We start from the raw sequence: 19,641 nt of genomic DNA on the forward strand, positions 1-19,641 counted from the left end.
TATTTATTGCACCCTACAAATAACAAAACCTGTGGTATTATTTTTTACATACTGTAATAAATAGCACCTGTACTTGTAATCAGGCCCTTATTTGGGGTATTATAAATATGACGGTCATACTTTTGCCTGCTTGTTGGGGATCTCTTTTGCCTAAAGCTCTTTCCCCAGTGTGGCAGAAACACTTTTGTCAAAGCAGAATGTTAAGTGAGCTGGCATACTGTCGCAACCCGCTCAGCTTTTAATTATGTGTTCATTACCAAACCCCCAAGCTGTGGCTTGTTTCTGAGAAACAAAATGACAACTGAGTGAAGTACAGGGAGTTTTCTCTCTACTCATGGGGCCACTGTTTGTTTTTCCTGTCCAAGTCTTTTGGGCAGGAAAAATCAGTGGTCAATGCCTATTAGAAAACCAGTGCTTTCTCCATCACTAAAACTATCATCACAAGTGCCGGTGCCAGATGTGACTACAGTTGCACCCAATAAAATGTGACACCAAGATGTTCGAATTTATTGGACGTGATAATTATCTCCTACTCCGAGTTTTGTCATGAAAACTTGGTATAATATGCAGATGTTGGTGGTTACTGCATCAAAGTCTGTGTTTGCAGCGAAACACAGAATTTTAGCATGTGCGCTCACAGGAGTTAATGCACATAATGGACTTTAGCCAGGCACCATAACGAGGGTCTTAATGAGTACAGTAACCCAGACAGGCGGGTTAGATTTCTACATGGCTGGGCACCCAGCCCAGTATGCTTGAAAATGGCAGTGATTATGTCCAGGTCTATGCATGTTAGTGAGGGACAAGTTTGAGGATCATTCTAAGCGCGCACTTGATTATGTAAGAATAAAACTTTTGTAAACTAGTGCTTCACATTTTACTTCTGCCATTCCTAAGTACCGAAAATTACTGTTATCAAGGAAGGCCTTGGTAATGAAGGGAAGGTGTTTTCCAACCCTTGTGCAAGCCTGTGTTTGTGCATTGCCTTTTGTTTTGTATTTACAGTACCTGGTAATGATTGAGTTGGGTTAACTGGCACCTACTCATGCCACACTCAAAATCATTGACATTATAGCATGCAGTTTACCAATCCCAGATGGACATAAGAATGTGACAGTGACACTGCCAGAACTCAAATGTGTGACCTGTAGATCATATCCATTACGAGCATCAACCGTGAATGCACTTGTCACACTTGGATTCATAAAGCCTTTGTAGCATACTTCAGTAAACAGCGTTGTGTTTCATTGTAGTTTATTCATCTATGAAAGAACGCCAACAACAGTGTCTGCCTGTCCTCCACCCTGGTTAGCTCCAACTGCCCCCAACTCCAATTCTTCACATTCTCCCCATTCCATTCTTTCAACTACAAACATTCCACTAACTCTACATTCTAAATAAGAACAACATTACATAACACATCTTCCCCCTTTGGAAAATAAACAATCAGTAAAACATAAGGAAGAAAAGGAGTACAAAGTAAATTAATTTACAATACAATTCCTAATTTTCAATGTAGTCCTTTAAGCGCAAAGGTTTCTTAATCATTCTACCCAATTTGCTCCTGTAGGTTACATTCCTTCCAAGATTGTCCGGATGGTCCTTGGGCACTTCCACTTCTTGTGCTGGGGTGTCATAATTGTCCATAACATCTTCTGACACAGATTCAGTTTCCAGGATGATAGGAGCTCCAGAGGAAGTGTCTTCATCAACAGAGTCTAGCCACAAATAATAAATTCTTTATAGGTACTGTAGAAGTATTCCCATTCGCCTCAATAGCATCACCTGCTAATTTCACACAACAACTCATATGCCACACACGTCCATCACTTAATTTGTCAGAGTTTTTGTAAACTTCCAGAACAGTTTTGGGCTCTGAAAACTTAGTATCACCCTTCTTAATTTTACCTGGTAGTTTAACTCGAGCAACATCACCTTTATTTAATCTAATGTTTTTTGCCCCTTTTTTTAAATCCACATAGGTTTTATACGACTCCTTTGCTTTCTGAATATTCTCCTTAATTTCAGCAGGTGACCATTCTTTTACTCTAGATTTGCTTAACCAACCCTGATTATCCTTTGTAAATGGAATTCTATCCCTCATGACTGTAAAAGGAGTGTGGCCTGTTACTGTCGGGGTGGTTCTGTACATTCAGATAATTTTTTTAACACTAGTTTTCCAATCGACATTCCTAAATGTAGCTAATTGTACAGAATCTTTAATAACATGATTGAACCTCTCTACTTCTCCATTTCCACTAGGGTGGTAAACAGAAACCAATTTGTGTTCTTTGTCATTTCTCTCAAAAAATTATTCAATCTCCTCACTCTTAAATTGCACCCCGTTATCAGTTATTATCTTCCGAGGTAGCCCTTCCCTCTGAAACAACTCATTCAAGAATATCAGAACATTCCTTGAATTAGCCTTGGAAACTATTTTAATCTCTGGCCACTTTGAGAAGTAATCTACTGCTACTATAATGTACCACTGCTCATTCTCCTCTACAATTGGTCCCAATATATCCAGACCAATAACTTCCCAAGCCATCTCAGGGCAAGGCATGGGATCTAAAGTAGGTTTTAAGGTCACACGCGATTTGTCAGCATTCATGCACAAATCACAACTCCTAACAATTCTTTCAATATTGACATCCATGCCGGGCCACCAATAGTTCTCCTTAACTTTCTTTTTAGTTTTGATGATGCCAAGGTGTCCTTCATGATCTATTTTAATAATAGAGTCCCTTAATTTCTCAGGTGGAACTATCCTATCACCCCTCAACACCTTATCCTGGTCTACGGATAATTTATCACGTAACTCAAAGAAAACTCTGAGTTCCGCTAACATTCTTTTTTTGTCTGGCCAACCTTCTTGAATATACTGTTTAAGTGTGGTTAATATGGGGTCATTTACAACAGTTTCATTCCAAACCTCAGAACTAATGGCCTTCCAATCATAACTCCCTGACCAAGCGACCATGAACTCTTCGTTATCACCCACTAGTTCTTGAAGAGGTAAGGGCAACCTGCTCAAGCATTCCGCCACCTCATTCTTAACTCCTGGGACATATACTAAATTGTATTTGAAGTGCAACAACCTTATGGACATTCTAGCTATTCTTGCCGTTGCCTTTAACAATCCTTCCGTAGTCAAGACCTTGATTAGGGGTTTGTGATCGCATCTGGTTTCAACGTCAAAACCCCACAAAAAATTCCTGAAATGTTCTAATCTCCAAACAACCGCCAGAGTCTCTCTCTCAATAACTGAATACCTCTCTTCTGTGGGAGAAAGCGCTCTAGAGGCAAAAGCTATAGTAACTTCCTCTCCAGTGATACCTTTCTGGCTTAATACAGCTCCAATACCTCTATTTGAGGCGTCAGTAGTGAGAATAGAAGCAAGGTTAGGGTCAAACCCTGACAACGCCTTGCCATCACAAATCTCTCGTTTTATACATTCAAAATTTTCTTGTAAAGCATTCGTCCATGCAAATTTACATCTTTCTTTTAGCAGTTGTCTTAAGTTAAACGTTTTCTCAGAGAAGTTCCTGACAAACCTTGCATAGAATTCTGTTAAACCAAGGAACAACCGTAATTTGTCCTTATTGCTGGGGCACCTCTAATGGCTGATAACAATTCGTTTTTTTGGTTTAATCCCCCTCATAGTGATTTCATGCCCTAGATAATTCAAGCATTGAACTTGAAATTTACATTTTGAAAATTCAGCTGTCAGGCCATTCTCTCTTAAAATACTTAATACACAATAAACTTGCTTATCATGTTGCAATCTGTTCCTTCCCATAATTAAAATGTCATCTTGAAAGACAACTACACCTTCCATATCCTTAAACAGTTTGTGCATCAGTTTCTGAAAAAACACTGCCGCTGAATCCAATCCGAAAGGCATACGAACATAACGAAAACATCCCTGAGGGGTCATGAAAGCAGTCAGATTCTTACTATCTTCTTGTAATCTCACCTGATGGTAAGCGGACGATAAGTCAATGGAAGTAAACCATTTCATATCCTTTGTCAGGGCAAGCATTTCAGAAATTTTAGGTAAAGGAAATCTCTCCACAACTATGTTGTTATTTAGGTACCGCAAGTCGATGCAAAGACGAATCTTCCCATTGGCTTTGCGTACGGCCACCAAAGGTGAGATCCATTCGGAGGCATCCACCTCTTCAATAAATACCCCTGCGTAGAAGAGACTCTAATTCTTTATTCACTTCCTCTCTTATCACCCAGGGAATATCACATGATTTGAGGACTTTCGGTACAGCATTATCCTTCAACACAATTCTATGCGTAAAATTCTTAAGTTTAGTTTAGTTTAGTTTTCAGAATTTGTAAAGCGCATGGCGGCCCGGAGGCATCCCAGCGCTAAAAGTAACGAAACACAAGTAGGAGAGAGAGCCGGTACTAGTTACAGAATAAAAAGGTTTTAAGCTTTTTCCTAAAGAGGCGCTCAGAAGGTTCCAAACGGAGCTCCGTAGGAAGGGTGTTCCAAAGGTGGGAGGCTCTAGTAGAGAAGGAGTTATTACCCCAGGCTCTCTTGAAGCGAGAAATATGTGCATACCTAAGAGAAGAGGAGCAAAGGCTCCTGGAAGGGATGTGCAGGAAAATATGTTTCCTCAGAGAGATGGGACCTTTGTCCTGTAAGGCCCTATGAACAATGCAGAGAGATTTGAACTGGATCCTTTCTCTGACAGGAAGCCAGTGGAGGGTGGAGATAGCCAGTTTGGCGGAGGCGAATTTTGAAGAGTGGGTAAGAAGTCTGGCCGCTGCATTTTGTACTCTTTGCAGCTTCTTTAAAACATAGAGAGGGGAACTAAGGAACAGAGAGTTTCCGTAGTCCAAGCAAGAGAGAATTAGGGATTGAATAAGGATTCTTCTGGCTGTGGGAGGAAGAAGGGTAAGGATATTTCTAAACATCCGCAAGAGGCCAAAACAGGTAGAAGAGATTTTACTGGCTTGAGAATCCATGGTAAGCCGGGGATCAAGTATCACACCTAAAGTCTTAATTTGGAGTTTAGGAGGAGGAAGAGATTTAAAGGCATCTGAGAGAGATGGAAGAGGGAGAGCGAGGGGGCCGTTACCAAGGATCAGAACTTCCGATTTCCCATCGTTGAACTTGAGTTTGGACTTGGTCATCCAATTGGCAATATCACTCATGCAGCAAGAGAAGTTAGTCACTGGAGAGTCCCCGGAACTGGAAAGAGACACCACTAGCTGGGTGTCATCTGCATAGGTCACCAGAGTCAAATTGTAAGGGGCAATTACTCTCGCTAAAGGTGACAGATAGACATTAAAAAGAGTGGGGCTAAGAGATGAGCCCTGGGGAACTCCGCATGCCAGCGGGTAGAGACCGGAAAAACAAGTACGGTCCAAAACTTGAAATGATCTGTCTTTGAGGAAGGAGGAGAGCCAGGAGAGCGCAGAGCCTCCTACTCCTATATCTGATAATCTTGAACCGAGGAGATCGTGGTCAACAGTATTGAATGCTGCGCTTAAATCAAGCAGTATGAGAGCTACATGCGACCCTTGGTCTAAGAGCTGGTGGGCTGACTCAGTTACTGTAAGAAGAGCTGACTCGGTGCTGTGCAAGGTTCTAAATCCCATTTGTGTAGGATGAAGAAGTTCATTGCTTTCAAGATAACTGGTGAGTTCAGTGTTGACATGTTTCTCAAGGATTTTCGAGGAAATAGGAAGAAGAGCAACAGGTCTAAAGTTTTCTAGTAAAGTAGGGTCCAGTTTGGGTTTTTTCAAAAGGGGTATAACAATAGCGTGTTTAAATGACAGGGGAACCGATCCCAAGGAAAGTGAGTTGTTAAGAATTTTGGTGAGAGAAGGGACAATAACATCTGCTACCTGCACAAGAGCAGAGGGAGGAGCGGGGTCTAAGGGAGAGCCAGATTTAATTTTGGACAAAAGATTGGTGGTCATCTCCTCAGTGAGGGGAGGGAAGGAGATAAGGGAAGCTCCTATAGGTAAGGAGTTTGTAGAATTATCAATGTGGGAGCGATTCATATATGGAGGAAAACCCGAGTAAATGCTGATGACTTTGTCCTGAAAAAAGGATGCCAGTCGATCACTGTAGGACACAGAGGCCTCCATCATCGGGGTAGATCGAGAAGGGGTAGTGAGATCTTTAAAGATTTGAAAGATTTATTTCTGGGGACACAACGAGCGTTCTATTTTTCCACCATAAAAAGTGGACTGGGCCATTTTAATGTTATGGTGGTAAGTTCTAACGGATTGCTTGTATGTCTCTCTGCTGGAGGGACTGTAGCTTTTACGTCACAGTCTCTCAAGTCTTTTACAGTCTTAAGGGCACCAATATTCCCAGAAAAAAGTTCTGGAAATTTGTTTCTGAAAGTAACACTATAACTTTTATAGTCTTCCACTACTTTAACCTGTTCCACACCATTGGGATCCAAAACAATATTCAGGGACCTTTGATCCAACCAACCCAATATTGCTGGTCCTTCTTTGGCAACATATAATTTGCCCACGGTTCTCCTGCCCTTGAATTCAAAAACCACTTCTCTTAAACCTATCATAGGGATGGATTCACCTGTAAAACTCTCCGGAGACACATCTGTTTGATTTAATGTGGTGCCAAGAACCTTTTGAAATTTCTGCTCCCACATATTCTTGTTTATAATTGTGTAGGGGAACCAGAGACTGCTACAATCAGCACACGCACTCCCCCCAAGAAAATTTCACAAACAGGATTATTTCTAGATTGTATGCTTAAGTGTGATATACAAGACCTTTCTGTTTGATTTACTTCCACACACTCTTCTACATTAATATCACTGTTAATACCTAAGACACACTCATGGCTCTTTGAATCAACACTAGAATAAGAATTGCATTCCAAATCAGATTTACTGATAACCGCCACAACTTTTCTACCTCTCCTACACATGTTAGCGAAATGGCCCTTAATACCACACTTAGCACACTGTTGGTCTTGCGCCGGACATTTCTTGTAAAATGCTAAATGCTCTTTACTCCCACAGCGGAAACATTGGCGTTCAATATTCTTGGTTTCAACTTGCTTCCTATGTGTTTCTTCCTTGTTCTTTTTAAATGTAACCTTGCCAACTACCTCATTCTGTACCTCTGTTTTTTCACAATAAATGAACTTAGCACATTTATTTGAAATTTCAGCTTTTTTGACTAGAGCCACAACTTCCTCCAACTGTGACTCTCCATGTACCCACAATCTTTCTTGAATGTGAGAATTGTTAACATGCATAATGATTTGATCCCTGATAAATTCGTTATGCAACCCACCAAATCTACATGTAAGTGCCAGTTTTTTAAGTTCCAAAACATATTCTTCAATAGATTCTGTTTTCTGTTGTTTCCTACTGAAAAAAGTGTATCTGTCAATAGCAATACAGACTGATGTTGAATAATATCTATCAGGGTCTTCTAAGGCATGAGAAAATACATTCAAGTCCCCATCTGGTTGAACTTTTTTTTCTATTGAGTTATACACCTTAAGACCCATAGGACCCAAACAGTGTAGTAACATTTTCTTCTTTTTAGTTTGAGTCAAATCTTCATCATCATTAGTATCTAAATAATTCAAAAAGTATTCCTTCCACTCCAGCCATTTGATTTGTTGATCTCCAGTGGAAGCCAGAAAAGGTTGTGGAGGAGTAAGAGTAAATGTTTGAGCAGCACTCATTTTTTTTTTTTACACAAGTAGGAAAGAGGTCTCTAAAAAAAAATAAAAAGCAAAAAGTACATCCAATATGGCCGCCAAAAAGACACTTCCAAGAGTTCTAGTGTCCAAGATGACGTAGAACTTAGTACACACCCTGATCACATCACCGAGACCACAGTGAGCACGAAGGAGCGAGAGGGTGAAGTACACGAAGGTAAAGCGGACACTAGGGCTTCTTCCTTAGTTATTTCTGCAGAGCTTTGTTGTGGACTCGAGCGCTTCTAGAAGACCTTGCGCCCTTCTTTTATTGCCTGGGCGCAAGTGTTGTCCACACTTGAGCGCACGCGGCAGTACGAATGGTAGGGGCCGCACACTCCTTTATCACCTCACACCCTTCACCGTAGCTTGGGGAAGAGTGTTGTATGAGCGCGAGTGCAGCGATGCGCACTCACTTCAACACCACGCTCTCCTTTACACAGCCGCGGCGCACGACAGCAAAGGTTGATGCCTCGTAGCGTTGAAACAGCACAGCGCTGGTCGGCTCGTCCAACACAAAAAATAATAAATAAAAAAATAACTCAGGATGCAGCGCAGCGGTAAAAGCGTGCTATGCTGCTGACTACTCTGCTTTTGGGACGCCCATTTGCAGAAAGCGGGAGGTGTTGGCGCGCTACTCACTCAGTGTGTCCGACAAGACAGAGAAGAATCAGCGAGGGTTCCAGTCTTCCAATGTAGTTGAAGCCTTTGTCACCAAATTCTTATAGCATACTTCAGTAAACAGCGTTGTATTTCATTGTAGTTTATTCATCTATGAAAGCACGCCAACACCAGTGTCTGCATGTCCTCCACCCTGGTTAGCTCCAACTGCCCCCAACTCCGATTCTTCACATTCTCCCCATTCCATTCTTTCAACCACAAACTTTCCACTAACTCTACATTCTAAAAAAGAACAACATTACATAACAGCCTTGTACTTTATAATAGGGCTTTAAGATTTTAATGGAACTCTGAGTGCATTTAGTATAATTCTTCTGAATCAACAGGTTGTCTTGATATGTGGTCTTTCTCTGGCGCATCAAATAGTCTAAACTAAACGAAGTTTAATAGTCATGTCAATGTGGTTTCGCCAGTATCTTGACATGTGACTAGCTCTCTATCATCACTACTTGCTCTTAAGAAGCGAGGCCTGTTATGTGATTTCCCACTGTAGGTAGGCCTTGCCACTTCTGAACTGTTCATATGATTAATATTCTGAATTATTATGTTTTCTGTCTCTAGATTTTCAAACACATCCTGAGACGGGAAATGAAAGAGCCGGAATGCCAGCACCTGTCTCGGAAGTTCACGGAATGGGCCTATGGGCCGCTGCATGGCTCCCTGTATGACCTGACGTCAGTCGATACACACAAGAAGACTTCTGGAAAGAACTCAGTGGTGGAGATCATTGCTTTTGGAAGTGACAACCCAGTGAGTGCCAAACTACACAGAGATTGGAAAAAAAAGAATCTAACAGTGTGGGAACTGCGTTTGCTGAAGTTCTATCCATCTGTTATATTCCTATGAATGCTATCACTGGCTTTCTTAGTGCTTTCCCACACTCCCAAACATGCTGCTAGGACATAGAAATCCTATTATTGCATTTATAAAAATTTATAGAGAATGATGCCAAAGTCATGAGTATTACAGGGGAACACTTCCAGTTACATGCCCAACCTCTTGTAATGATATCCAGAGACCTTTTTGTAATATACTTCTCATTAGTTATAAAGGAAACAGCTTTGTATATTGAAGAAGATTATTCAGCAAATACTTTATTTATGTCCAAAGCCAATGGCAGAAAAAATACATCTTGCTTTGTGGGTTTTGGGGTCTGATCTGAAGTCGTTCATTTTACCCTTAAAAATGAAAGCATTCTTGGAAGAAAAACAACTTGTGACATATTCTGAACCCAACACGAGATGACAGGAAATTGCACAGCATGTGCATCTACACTATCTAGAAAACTAGAAGCCACAAACCAAGTGTTACAGGTAAGTAACATTTTCCTTCTAATTAATGGCCTTGCATATTTGAAAAGGTCAAGGAGGTTTGTATCACTGAAATCAGTGAAATTATATGTATCTATTTGGTATTTCTGTACTGCAAACCTAGCCAAGACGCAGTGGAGCGCTTCACATGGTCAAAGACAAGTATAAAGTCAATGAGTCATAGGAGAGGGATCTGGGTTGTAGACAAGTGATACATTGTGATGTACTGTTCTTTTAAGAAGTGAGGCTTCAGCTCTTTCCTAAATTGGAGCAAAGTTGGGGCGGTCCTAATGGATACGGAGAAATTGCTCCAAGTCCTGGGCGCATAGATGGAGATGACCTGTTGCCGCGTTTTTTTCTTTTTTACACTAATTAATCTGAATTTTGATGGTGTCTGGCAGTGCAGGTATCACCATAGTGAGCTCGACTGCAAGATAAGCAGGGATGCTGGTTGTGATGGCTTTGTGAATGATGTAGGCGGTTTTGAAAATGGTGTGTGCTGGTAAGGCGAGCCAATGGAGTTCCTTCAGGATGGAGGTGATGTAATATTTCTACAGACCCTCCATAAGACATGCTGCAACATACAGGATCCCCCTGCTGGGTGCCGCTGTAGAGTTTGGGAGGCTTTGGTGTGAGGCAATACCATCATCCACATGCGAGAAGGCTTGAAAAGCTGTTCAGAAGCTGCTTTCTGCAAGAAGTAGTTTGACTTTTTTTTTTTTTTAGAAAAGAGAGCTCATACCAGGCCATCTTTGCTTTTTGGCAATGTGTTCCTTCAGGATGAGTTTGGTGTCCAGACTAAATCCAAGTGACTAGGCATTTCATGAAAGTTGAAATTGAAGCTTTTGAGGTTTATGTCATTTTGTCACAATGTCATTTTGTCACATTTATACTGTATCTGGGTTGTTGTTCTTAGCAAATAATAGGAATTTTGCTTTCGTTGGGTTGCCCTTCAGGTTGGTGCTAGATATCCTGGACATCCTGATCTGGATGATGTGGAAGCAGTGTTTGAGGTGTTGGATGTCAGAAGCAATTGAGACTTTCAATGCCAGTTGTGTATCACCAGTCAGTTGGTTAATCTTGATGCTGCTATCTGTGAGTAGAGCACCAAAAGGCTTGGTGAAAAGGTTGAAGCTGACAGGAGACAGTATGGAACCATGGGGGACTCCACAGGTGATATGGATCTTTTATGACCTGGAGGTGCCCATGTGTACAGTCTGGAGTCAGTTGAAAAGGTAGAAGGAGTGAAGGATATTGCCTGTAAATCTCATTTAAGATTTCATGGTGCATATGAGGGTAGAACAGTTGATTGTGAGAAAGGCAACAAAGAGGTTCAGCAATATCAGGGAGCAGGGACCATCTTCATGTAGTGTTATTTCGTTTGTAAAATGCTCAACAATCATAATCATTCTCCACAGCTCATGCAATAACAATGCACTTGTAATATAACAGTTACTCACACACTTTTGCTGCTTCAAAATACTTCAAACAATAGATGCCAATATAACCAGATAATGATGTGGATAGTTTTGTAGGTGAGGTATAAGGTTGGTGCATACGATACAGGATGAGAGAGGGCGTATTTATGGTGAGCTGGTGTTTATCAGTGCAGTTTTTGATCTCTCAGGTACCATGGAAGACACAGTACCCTGTTTCTTGAGTCATTATAGCAGCTCCAAAAGGTTGATACCATTTGAAGTGGAACTTTTCTGATACTAAGGCCCTCATTCCGAGTTTGGCTGGCGGCAGTAGCTGCCAGCCAAACGGTAACCGCCACTTGGCCGCTCCGCGGTCAAAAGACCGCAGAGGCCATTCTGGCTTTCCCACTGGGCCGGGGGGCGCCCGCCAAAGGAGCGCCTGCCGGCCCAGCGGGAAAGGCCCTGCAACAATGAAGCCGGCTCCGAATGGAGCCGGCGGAGTTGCAGGGGTGCGACGGGTGCAGTTGCACCCGTCGCGATTTTCACTGTCTGCAATGCAGACAGTGAAAATCTTTATGGGGCCCTATTAGGGGGCCCCACGACACCCGTTCCCGCCATCCTGGTTCTGGCGGTGAAAACCGCCAGAAACAGGCAGGCTGGAAGGGGGTCGGAATCCCCAGGATTCTCCCAGCCGGGGGTAATCTGGCGGGAAACCGCCGGACCCGGATGGGCGACCGCGGCTGTCGGAATCCCCAATGAAGCACCGCCAGCCTGTTGGCGGTGCTTCAGCCGGCCTCCACCCTGGCGGTCATAGACCTCCAGGGTCAGAATGAGGCCCTAAATGTTTAACAGTTTTGTTAATTGTAAACAGGGCCTAAGGGAAGCTAGTGCATTCCAGTACCGTTCTCCTAGGTCATTAAAAATAGAAAAAATAATCTAACTAGGAACAGCATACATATCATTTCAGAAACTGAAGTGTAAAAAGTATGTTTTTACCAGATCCCTAAAATGAAATACTCTTTATCACGACTGCCAATGAGCTCAATATTGTTTATTTCTTTATTTATTTGTGTAGTTGTATAAAATGTGAGCATTGCCCAAAGGCATCAGAGCGTTTGTCAGTTGTAGGACATACCAGCTGTCATCTAGGTGGAGGTTCAAGATTGCGAGGAGTAAAGGTCAGGTTCACGCACAGGGCTATTTTGTAGAACATGATTCAACAAAGTCTCAACTAGCTAAAATTCATTATAACAATTTTATGATAAGGAATAAACAAATATAGCTATACTAACACACTAAATTCAGGGTATTAGAATTAGACCATATGTTGAGAGAAAAAATATTCATTTTATATTCAGACTTAGAAATTAGACATGAGACATAGGCAGTATTCACAAAAAAAACTCTAACCAATGGGGCTAATGATAATTTAAAAAGATGTAGCCCAAAACATATGGTCAAAGTAAGCAGATTGTTACAGCGGAAATATACAAAGAAAGTGAAAAAGGTTTTCAGAGCATGGTTTCAAATTGAGTCCAAGTTATGATTATTATGTTCTGTGTGAAATTATACTGTGGGTGTCTTTATGGCTGTGAATGTCAACTGCGTTTCGGTCCCACGTGGAGTTGTGAGGTTGTCATCAAGACAGAGGTAGTGTATAGCATCCATTTTAGGACATCTTCATCCCTCGCTCCTCATCCCTACTTCTCATCCCTGCTTCTCATCCATCATCCCTACTTCTCATCCATCATCCCTACTTCTCATCCATCATCCCTACTTCTCCTCCATCATCCCTGTTTCTCTTCCATCATTCCTACTTCTCATCCATCATCTCTACTTCTCATCCATCATACGTTATCCCTACTTCTCATCCATCATCCCTATTTCTCTTCCATAATCCCTTCTTCTCTTCCATCATTCATATTTCTCATCCCTGAGTCTCACTCCTGCTTCTCATCCATCATCCCTACTTCTCATCAAATCAGACATCCTCCCTACTTCTCGTCCATCATCCCTGCTTCTCATCCATCATACATCATCCCTACATCTCTTCTATCATTCCTGCTTCTCTTCCATCATCCCTACTTCTCTTCCATCATCCCTACTCCTCATCCATCATAATTATCCTTACTTCTCATCCATCATGCCTACTTCTCATCCATCGTCCATCATCCCTGCTTCTCATCCATTATCCCTACTTCTCATCCATCATACATCGTCCCTACTTCTCCTCCATCATCTTTGCTTCTCATCCATCATAGATCATCCCTACTTTTCTTCCATCATCCATGATGGAGACAAATTGAGTAGTCATACTGCATAAGTTTTCAGAGAATGCAACTTGTAAAAAAGATACAGGAAAAGAGGTTGGAATTCATGTGGAAAATGGTCTTGAAACCCAGAATTTTTTGATTATATCAATGCCTTCTTTCTGCAGGATATTTCAGTCCTTTCACCAGAGTTGACCCTGCAGCAGCTTAACTGAAGGCACAGAGATCCCTGCAGGAAGCCTTGCAGGTTTGGTGCCATGTTGAATGAGTACATTCAGCTACGTTTTGTGTTTTTGAAAAATAAACTCCCAGAGCTGGAGTTTATCAATGAAAAACAAAAAACAAATCACCCTGATGCTCTGGGAAAATTCACCAAGCGAGTGGGGGGGGGGTAATTTTATCTGTTTCATCTTTTGGACTGCTATTCTTACCTTGGTGAGTCCATACAGGTAAAATGTACATCAGAAAATCCAGCCTTTGTACAGCAGACATTCTGATGTACATTGATTAAAGGCCCAGTGGCAGACAGGTGGTAAGTCAAAGTTTCTGCAGATAAAGGCTATGCTGTTGGAAACATGACTCTTCCCCAGACTCTGAAGAGCATGTGGAAACCATGAGCTTGGTGGATGGGACATCTGCTCCTTCTTGATAGATGTCCTGCATCCAGCAATCTCTTAGTAAACAATAGAGTTTCTTAGTGGATTATTTCCTGGCATATTTGTATTTAAACATATTTCAGGCTTCCTGAGGAAGTTATTGTAAAGTAAGATTTACATGATTAGTAAGTCAAAGGGACATTCTATTGAGTCAAATCAGACTGGTAAATATAGGCCAAGTTCTACCTGCCAAACCAAGGAATCCCAAGGCCAACCTAAGCTATGCCAGTCAAGGCCAGGCCAAACCAATCTAAGCAAAACCATGCCAGGTGAAGGCAACCCAAGCCAGTCATCTATGCCAAGCAAAGTCAAGGCAGCCCAATCCAAGTCATGTTGATCCAGATCAACTAAGATAGGCCAAACCAAGTCAGGTCAAGCCAAGGTTGATTGAGCCAAATAAAGCCAAGTCAAGCAAATATCTCCAAAATAATTTCCAATATTTTAAATTGGTCTTAGCTCTACATGTGTAACTGTGATTCAACGGTAACTAAATATCTATTTTCCTCTCTCCAGAATCGCCACAAAATGATTGTTTTGGAGCCAATCAATGAACTCCTTCAAGAAAAGTGGGAAACATTTGGACGACCAATATTCTACATTAAGTTCTTGCTTTACGTTCTTTACATGCTGATCTTCACCGTGGTTGCCTATAACAGGCCTCTCATCGGAAAGGTAAAGCAATTCTCCATTCAGATGTTTATTATTCATCATAACCACACCCATAACTCCCTTGAATGCACTTTAAAGTAATCGAGAAAGTAATGTTGAGTTTGATAGGAAACCGACTGTATCATTGCTAACAATTAATAAAAGAAGCGTGGTTGATAAGGAGCCACTTTGCATTCACTGCATATTTTGGAATGCAGTGGGTGGTGCCACTGATCATCAGTAAGTACAGAAGGTGCACCTTGGTCGAGCAGATGGGTGGGGTTTTAGCAGGAACCAAATATTGTGCTCAGATATTGTGCTCAGTGGCATACCTCTGCCAGTGTAGTCTCTGTAGAGCGGGAAACGTGAAATAAAAAGTCTCAAGGCTGCCTGGGTATAAAAAGGGTAGGATTTTAGTTTTTCGACTACAGTTACACTGCCCTTTTTAAACAATTTTGCTCAAATTCACTTTCAAGAGCTTTATGATGTTGCAAACATGGATGCTGCATTATTGTATTTATAGTGATCATATATATTACACCTGTGTCTGTCATGCATTCTATACATCCCTTGAAAGGTTTTCCTTTCCAGCTTACAACATTAATATTCAGAACATTTAGGATCTGCATTTACTCTTTCGATTGCATTGTAATCTTAAAGCATGCATGTGGTAATGCCACAATTTTTAATATCAGCCCACATATTTCCATGATTACAAATTACTGTCTGCTTCAGGATCGTTTTTCTTTGTATTCTCTAATATCCAAAAACAAGATATACTTTTAGATTTAGTTACAACGCTTAGGTGACAAATAACTATTACATTTCAGAATTTTCATATCAAATTATTCAAGGGATGTATTATTGTAATCACCTGGTAGATGTTTTCATGTATTCATCCCATATGTTATGCATTATTAACAAGAGTCGTTGTTGAAAACGTTTTACTATGTAGAGAGCAACAGATTATCAGTTGTAATATACGCACTCCTGTGTAGCTAGCAATCGTGTTGCTAAAACATGTGCATGATAAGTTCTCAAAGTATTTGCCATTGAGTGCTGATAATGGTATATGTTTTGATGAAAATCGATTATGCTGCAAACGTCCCACTTACAGCATTTTGGAAATGTTAGTCTTGATGGCGCGATAAAAGAAACTCTTGGCAAATGGCAGCCTAATATTGAAATAAAGAAAAATATATTGTGCAATAGAAACAATCTCATTGGACAAACACACAAAGGTTGATTTATAGCAAAAGTGAATTCTTTTATTTTCTCTATTTTGGCTGTTGAATCTCTTTGCAGATATTCACTAAAATACACAATTTTCTGTATTTCTCAGCCTCCTTTCGCACTGGAAAAAACAGCAAAAGGTGGCTTCCGTTTTGTAGGTGAAATCCTGATAATGCTTGGCGGTGTCTACCTCTTTGTCTCACAGGTATGTCTGTTCTCTGGTTGAAATCCTTTACCTGTGATGTTTGGAACCGAATATTCTGCCTTCAGTAACTCAAATACATACTAATATAACATTGTTATATAACGTTGTTGTAATATAACATTGTTGCAGTCTCGGATTGATAGAGCCCCATCACCTTTGCATTCCTGGGCAATATGACTGTAATTCTCAGGCTAGGCATCATTTCAATTATTAGAATCCTGATTTTCAGAATGTTACTTTCCAGATGAAGTTTCCATTCCACTATGCAATTCTCATGGACATCATAATATATCGCCATGGGATGAAGTAGCACCCCTGTCAATGTTGAGATAAGAAATGATGGATATCATAATATATCACCATGGGGTGAAGTAGCATCCCTGCCAATGCTGAGATTAGAAATGAAGAAGGGCCCGTGTCAATGCTGAGATTAGCCATTTTTGGAGTCTGTTAAACCCATCAGGATGGAAATATTGACACTTCTTTGTCATAACCCCTCCTGCTTAAACCAGCCTAGCATTCTATATGATTTAACTTATTCTGTGGGCTTCATTTAGATGTCAGGAGGTGTTGGTCTACTGAATGCAGTGCTACCACTTTCAGGTTCTATGCCTAACTTGTATATGCTTCTGGGAGCTTATGATGCAGTTTATTAGTTTTATAAGCATTGCTTGATGTTTCTCCACTTCCTGCGATTTCACCTGGGTAAGTGGCTCAGTACTGTTCAGTCTTGCAACACCATTGAGAAAGAAATGGTCATGTGAGGCCACTTCTTGTGAAATTATTGAGGCTTAGAGTGTCTGTGATGTCATTTTCACTATAATATAGATTTTACACTGCAAGTGGATATCCTGTCTTTCGGAACTCCAGCATACAGACTAATATCCACTTTCACAACTGTAATAGTGACTTTTTGAAGGACAGTTTTCTGGTCAACCAATATAATGCTTTCTGTTTATGATGCATTTCCAACTATTGTTTTTCTTAGCAAAAACAGTGCTTAATTTGAGCCAGTGGTTTCCGGTGCTCGGCACTTAATTGTCAACATCTGCACTTATAACAGTTTGCCACAAGGTGGCACTGTCTAGCTTTTTTAGGGATGACCACAACAACAGTTAATTATTAATTCAATATGTTTTAAAAATGACTATTACCTGCCGCCCAAGCCATTCTTATAGCTTTGGGGGCCTAGAATAGTGTGAATTGTCACATTTCTCGGAGTGTGATGGTTAGTAGTTGTGTTGCTACTATCATTAGCAGCATATCAGGGGCAATGGGTTGCACAACCTGCAGTGGCCTCCTGATGAAAGCCCTGGCACTTCTTTTTTTTTTACAAATTAAGCACTGACCAAAACTACAATCTGGCACAATGACAACCAGTTTGCAGTTCAAGTATTATTTCCACCGCTGTAATACTGGGCACTGGAGTGACAGGTCTAGAGCAGGTCGTCTTACACCACTCTCTGTACATGAGATTTAATTTGTGCAAATGGGAAGATGACATGACTATATCTAACATTTTGAAACCAATCTATATAAAGTTGTGAGCTTCCTTTGCATCCCCAAAAACACACTTTCTTTTAAAAGTAGATTCAGAATGCTGTCTCCTGGCCACACCCACTCCGAACCCCACATGTCCTCTCCAGATTTGTCCCTGCATGTCAGAATTCAATCCAATCTCTGGTTTCCCAAGTATCCTGTAAATATGTGACCCCCCAGGTGGTTGTATTTAAATAGTTTTTTTCATTATATTCCAAAAAACAAAACAAGATGGTACATGGACACACCTCCAGTAGCCCTGCTACCCTCATACTACAGTCTCTTTCCTGGCAGCAGGTACAAGGTTGCAGAAAACACAAATACACACACAAGCATGTAAACACAGAAAGACACAGCCAGATCCCATCTAAATGGGCACAGGGGCCATGCCCCATCACCTTTCGGCCACCGTAAAGAGTGTCTGTCAGTTTGAGCAAAGATCAGCCTGACAGACACTCTTTATTTTCCAGTCAAGCAGCCAGGAGCTAGACAAGCACTAAATGTGCAGGCTTCAGGCTGCCTGAGCTGAACTTTGCTTGCCTGAAGAAGTCACAGCTCCTGTGGGCTTGACATCTTTAACTTGGCACAGCACCTTGTGGCCATCCCCCTCGAAATGTGGGGCAGCGTCGCTGATTTCCTTGGTTGTGTGCGCTTAGGTTCTAAGCCCTGAAGTGCCCAGGGCTGAGTGTCAATCAGTGACCCTGCTTACAGAGTGGGGCGGGGTCGGCAACTTTCACTGATCCCATCCCTCTCTGTGATGAGTAGGGACTGCTGGGGGAAGGCAGTGTGTGTGTGCATGTGTGAATGCATGAGAGTGAGTTTTTATGTGTGCGTTTGCGCCCTGACACCCCCTATCCCTGCTAATAGTACAGGCCGCCACTTTATAAACACATGCACATAAACTGTGCACATACAGACTTGCATAAATGAACACAGCCTTACCCCCCACACACACACATATGTTCACATACCCACACACAGTGTACAATATCAAAGTGAACTACATCATTAATGCACCTCAGGATACATCACATTCTGTTCTTAATAATTCAGCAACAAAAAGACACATGACATGTTTCTCGGCAACAGGGGGGTAAAGACATCCTTGCGCCAGAGGTTCTGTCTAGAACTGATAACCACCGCTGGGCACGCAGATGATTTTACTTGTATCACATTTTACAGCTTCACAGCTCCCTGCGTCACCACTCACTCAGCCATCACACCGGGTTACGACACCTACGATGGTAACTGAAAGTAGGCGAATGCTTTCAAAAGTGCAAGTGGCCAATAAAGGGACACCAACCACAAAGCAATTACTGCCGATTTATTATGCTAATAATTATGATAATTGTAATTTACTTAGCTTTCACCACAGACATGATTGTTTAAAGCCTTTAAATACCAGGTATAGGGGGTTATTACAACTTTGGAGGAGGTGTTAATCTGTCCCCAAAGTGACGGTAAAGTGACGGATATACCACCAGCCGTATTACGAGTCCATTATATCCTATGGAACTCGTAATACGACTGGTGGGATATCTGTCACATTTTGGACGGATTAACACCTCCTCCAAAGTTGTAATAACCCCCATAATCATTAACCCACTGCTCTTTTGAAGGATGAAAGTCTGAGCCAGTTCCACTTAAGATCAAGCATTTGTATTGCAGATTAATTAAATATCCCGACAATAGGTCTTTAATCCACCAAGCCGTGGCCCATCTTGAAAGCATGCCCTAGATGCAAACTGTGATTCTTTCTTTTTAAAGTTTATAAGTGTCTTTTTCTTATTTTTGAGGGCCTTGCTCAGAAAAAGAGAAATTAAACGCAAAAACAAAATGGTGGATGTGTGCTTTTGTTTAAAGTTCTTACGCGCGTTTTGTTCCTCAAACCTTTTGTATATCAACTTTAATGAGACCAAGCAGGCTCTTTCCCAGTGCCACTGCGAGTGCTCTTCAAATTCCTC

At 41.4% G+C, this 19,641-nt stretch overlaps 1 protein-coding gene across 2 annotated transcripts in view; it reads left to right on the forward strand.

Annotated features, from left to right (window-relative positions):
* LOC138285855 (transient receptor potential cation channel subfamily V member 1-like) overlaps positions 1–19,641 on the forward strand; it is a 193,730-nt gene that overhangs the window by 137,494 nt on the left and 36,595 nt on the right. For both annotated transcript variants that reach the window (XM_069226331.1, XM_069226329.1), the window contains exons 7-9: positions 8,960–9,148; positions 14,566–14,724; positions 16,043–16,138. In XM_069226331.1, the coding sequence (XP_069082432.1) occupies positions 8,960–9,148; positions 14,566–14,724; positions 16,043–16,138 (444 nt within the window). The remainder of the gene's footprint in view (positions 1–8,959; positions 9,149–14,565; positions 14,725–16,042; positions 16,139–19,641) is intronic.

The sequence above is a fragment of the Pleurodeles waltl genome, chromosome 3_1 (genome assembly GCF_031143425.1).
Source record: "Pleurodeles waltl isolate 20211129_DDA chromosome 3_1, aPleWal1.hap1.20221129, whole genome shotgun sequence".
NCBI classification, from domain to species: Eukaryota; Metazoa; Chordata; class Amphibia; order Caudata; family Salamandridae; genus Pleurodeles; species Pleurodeles waltl.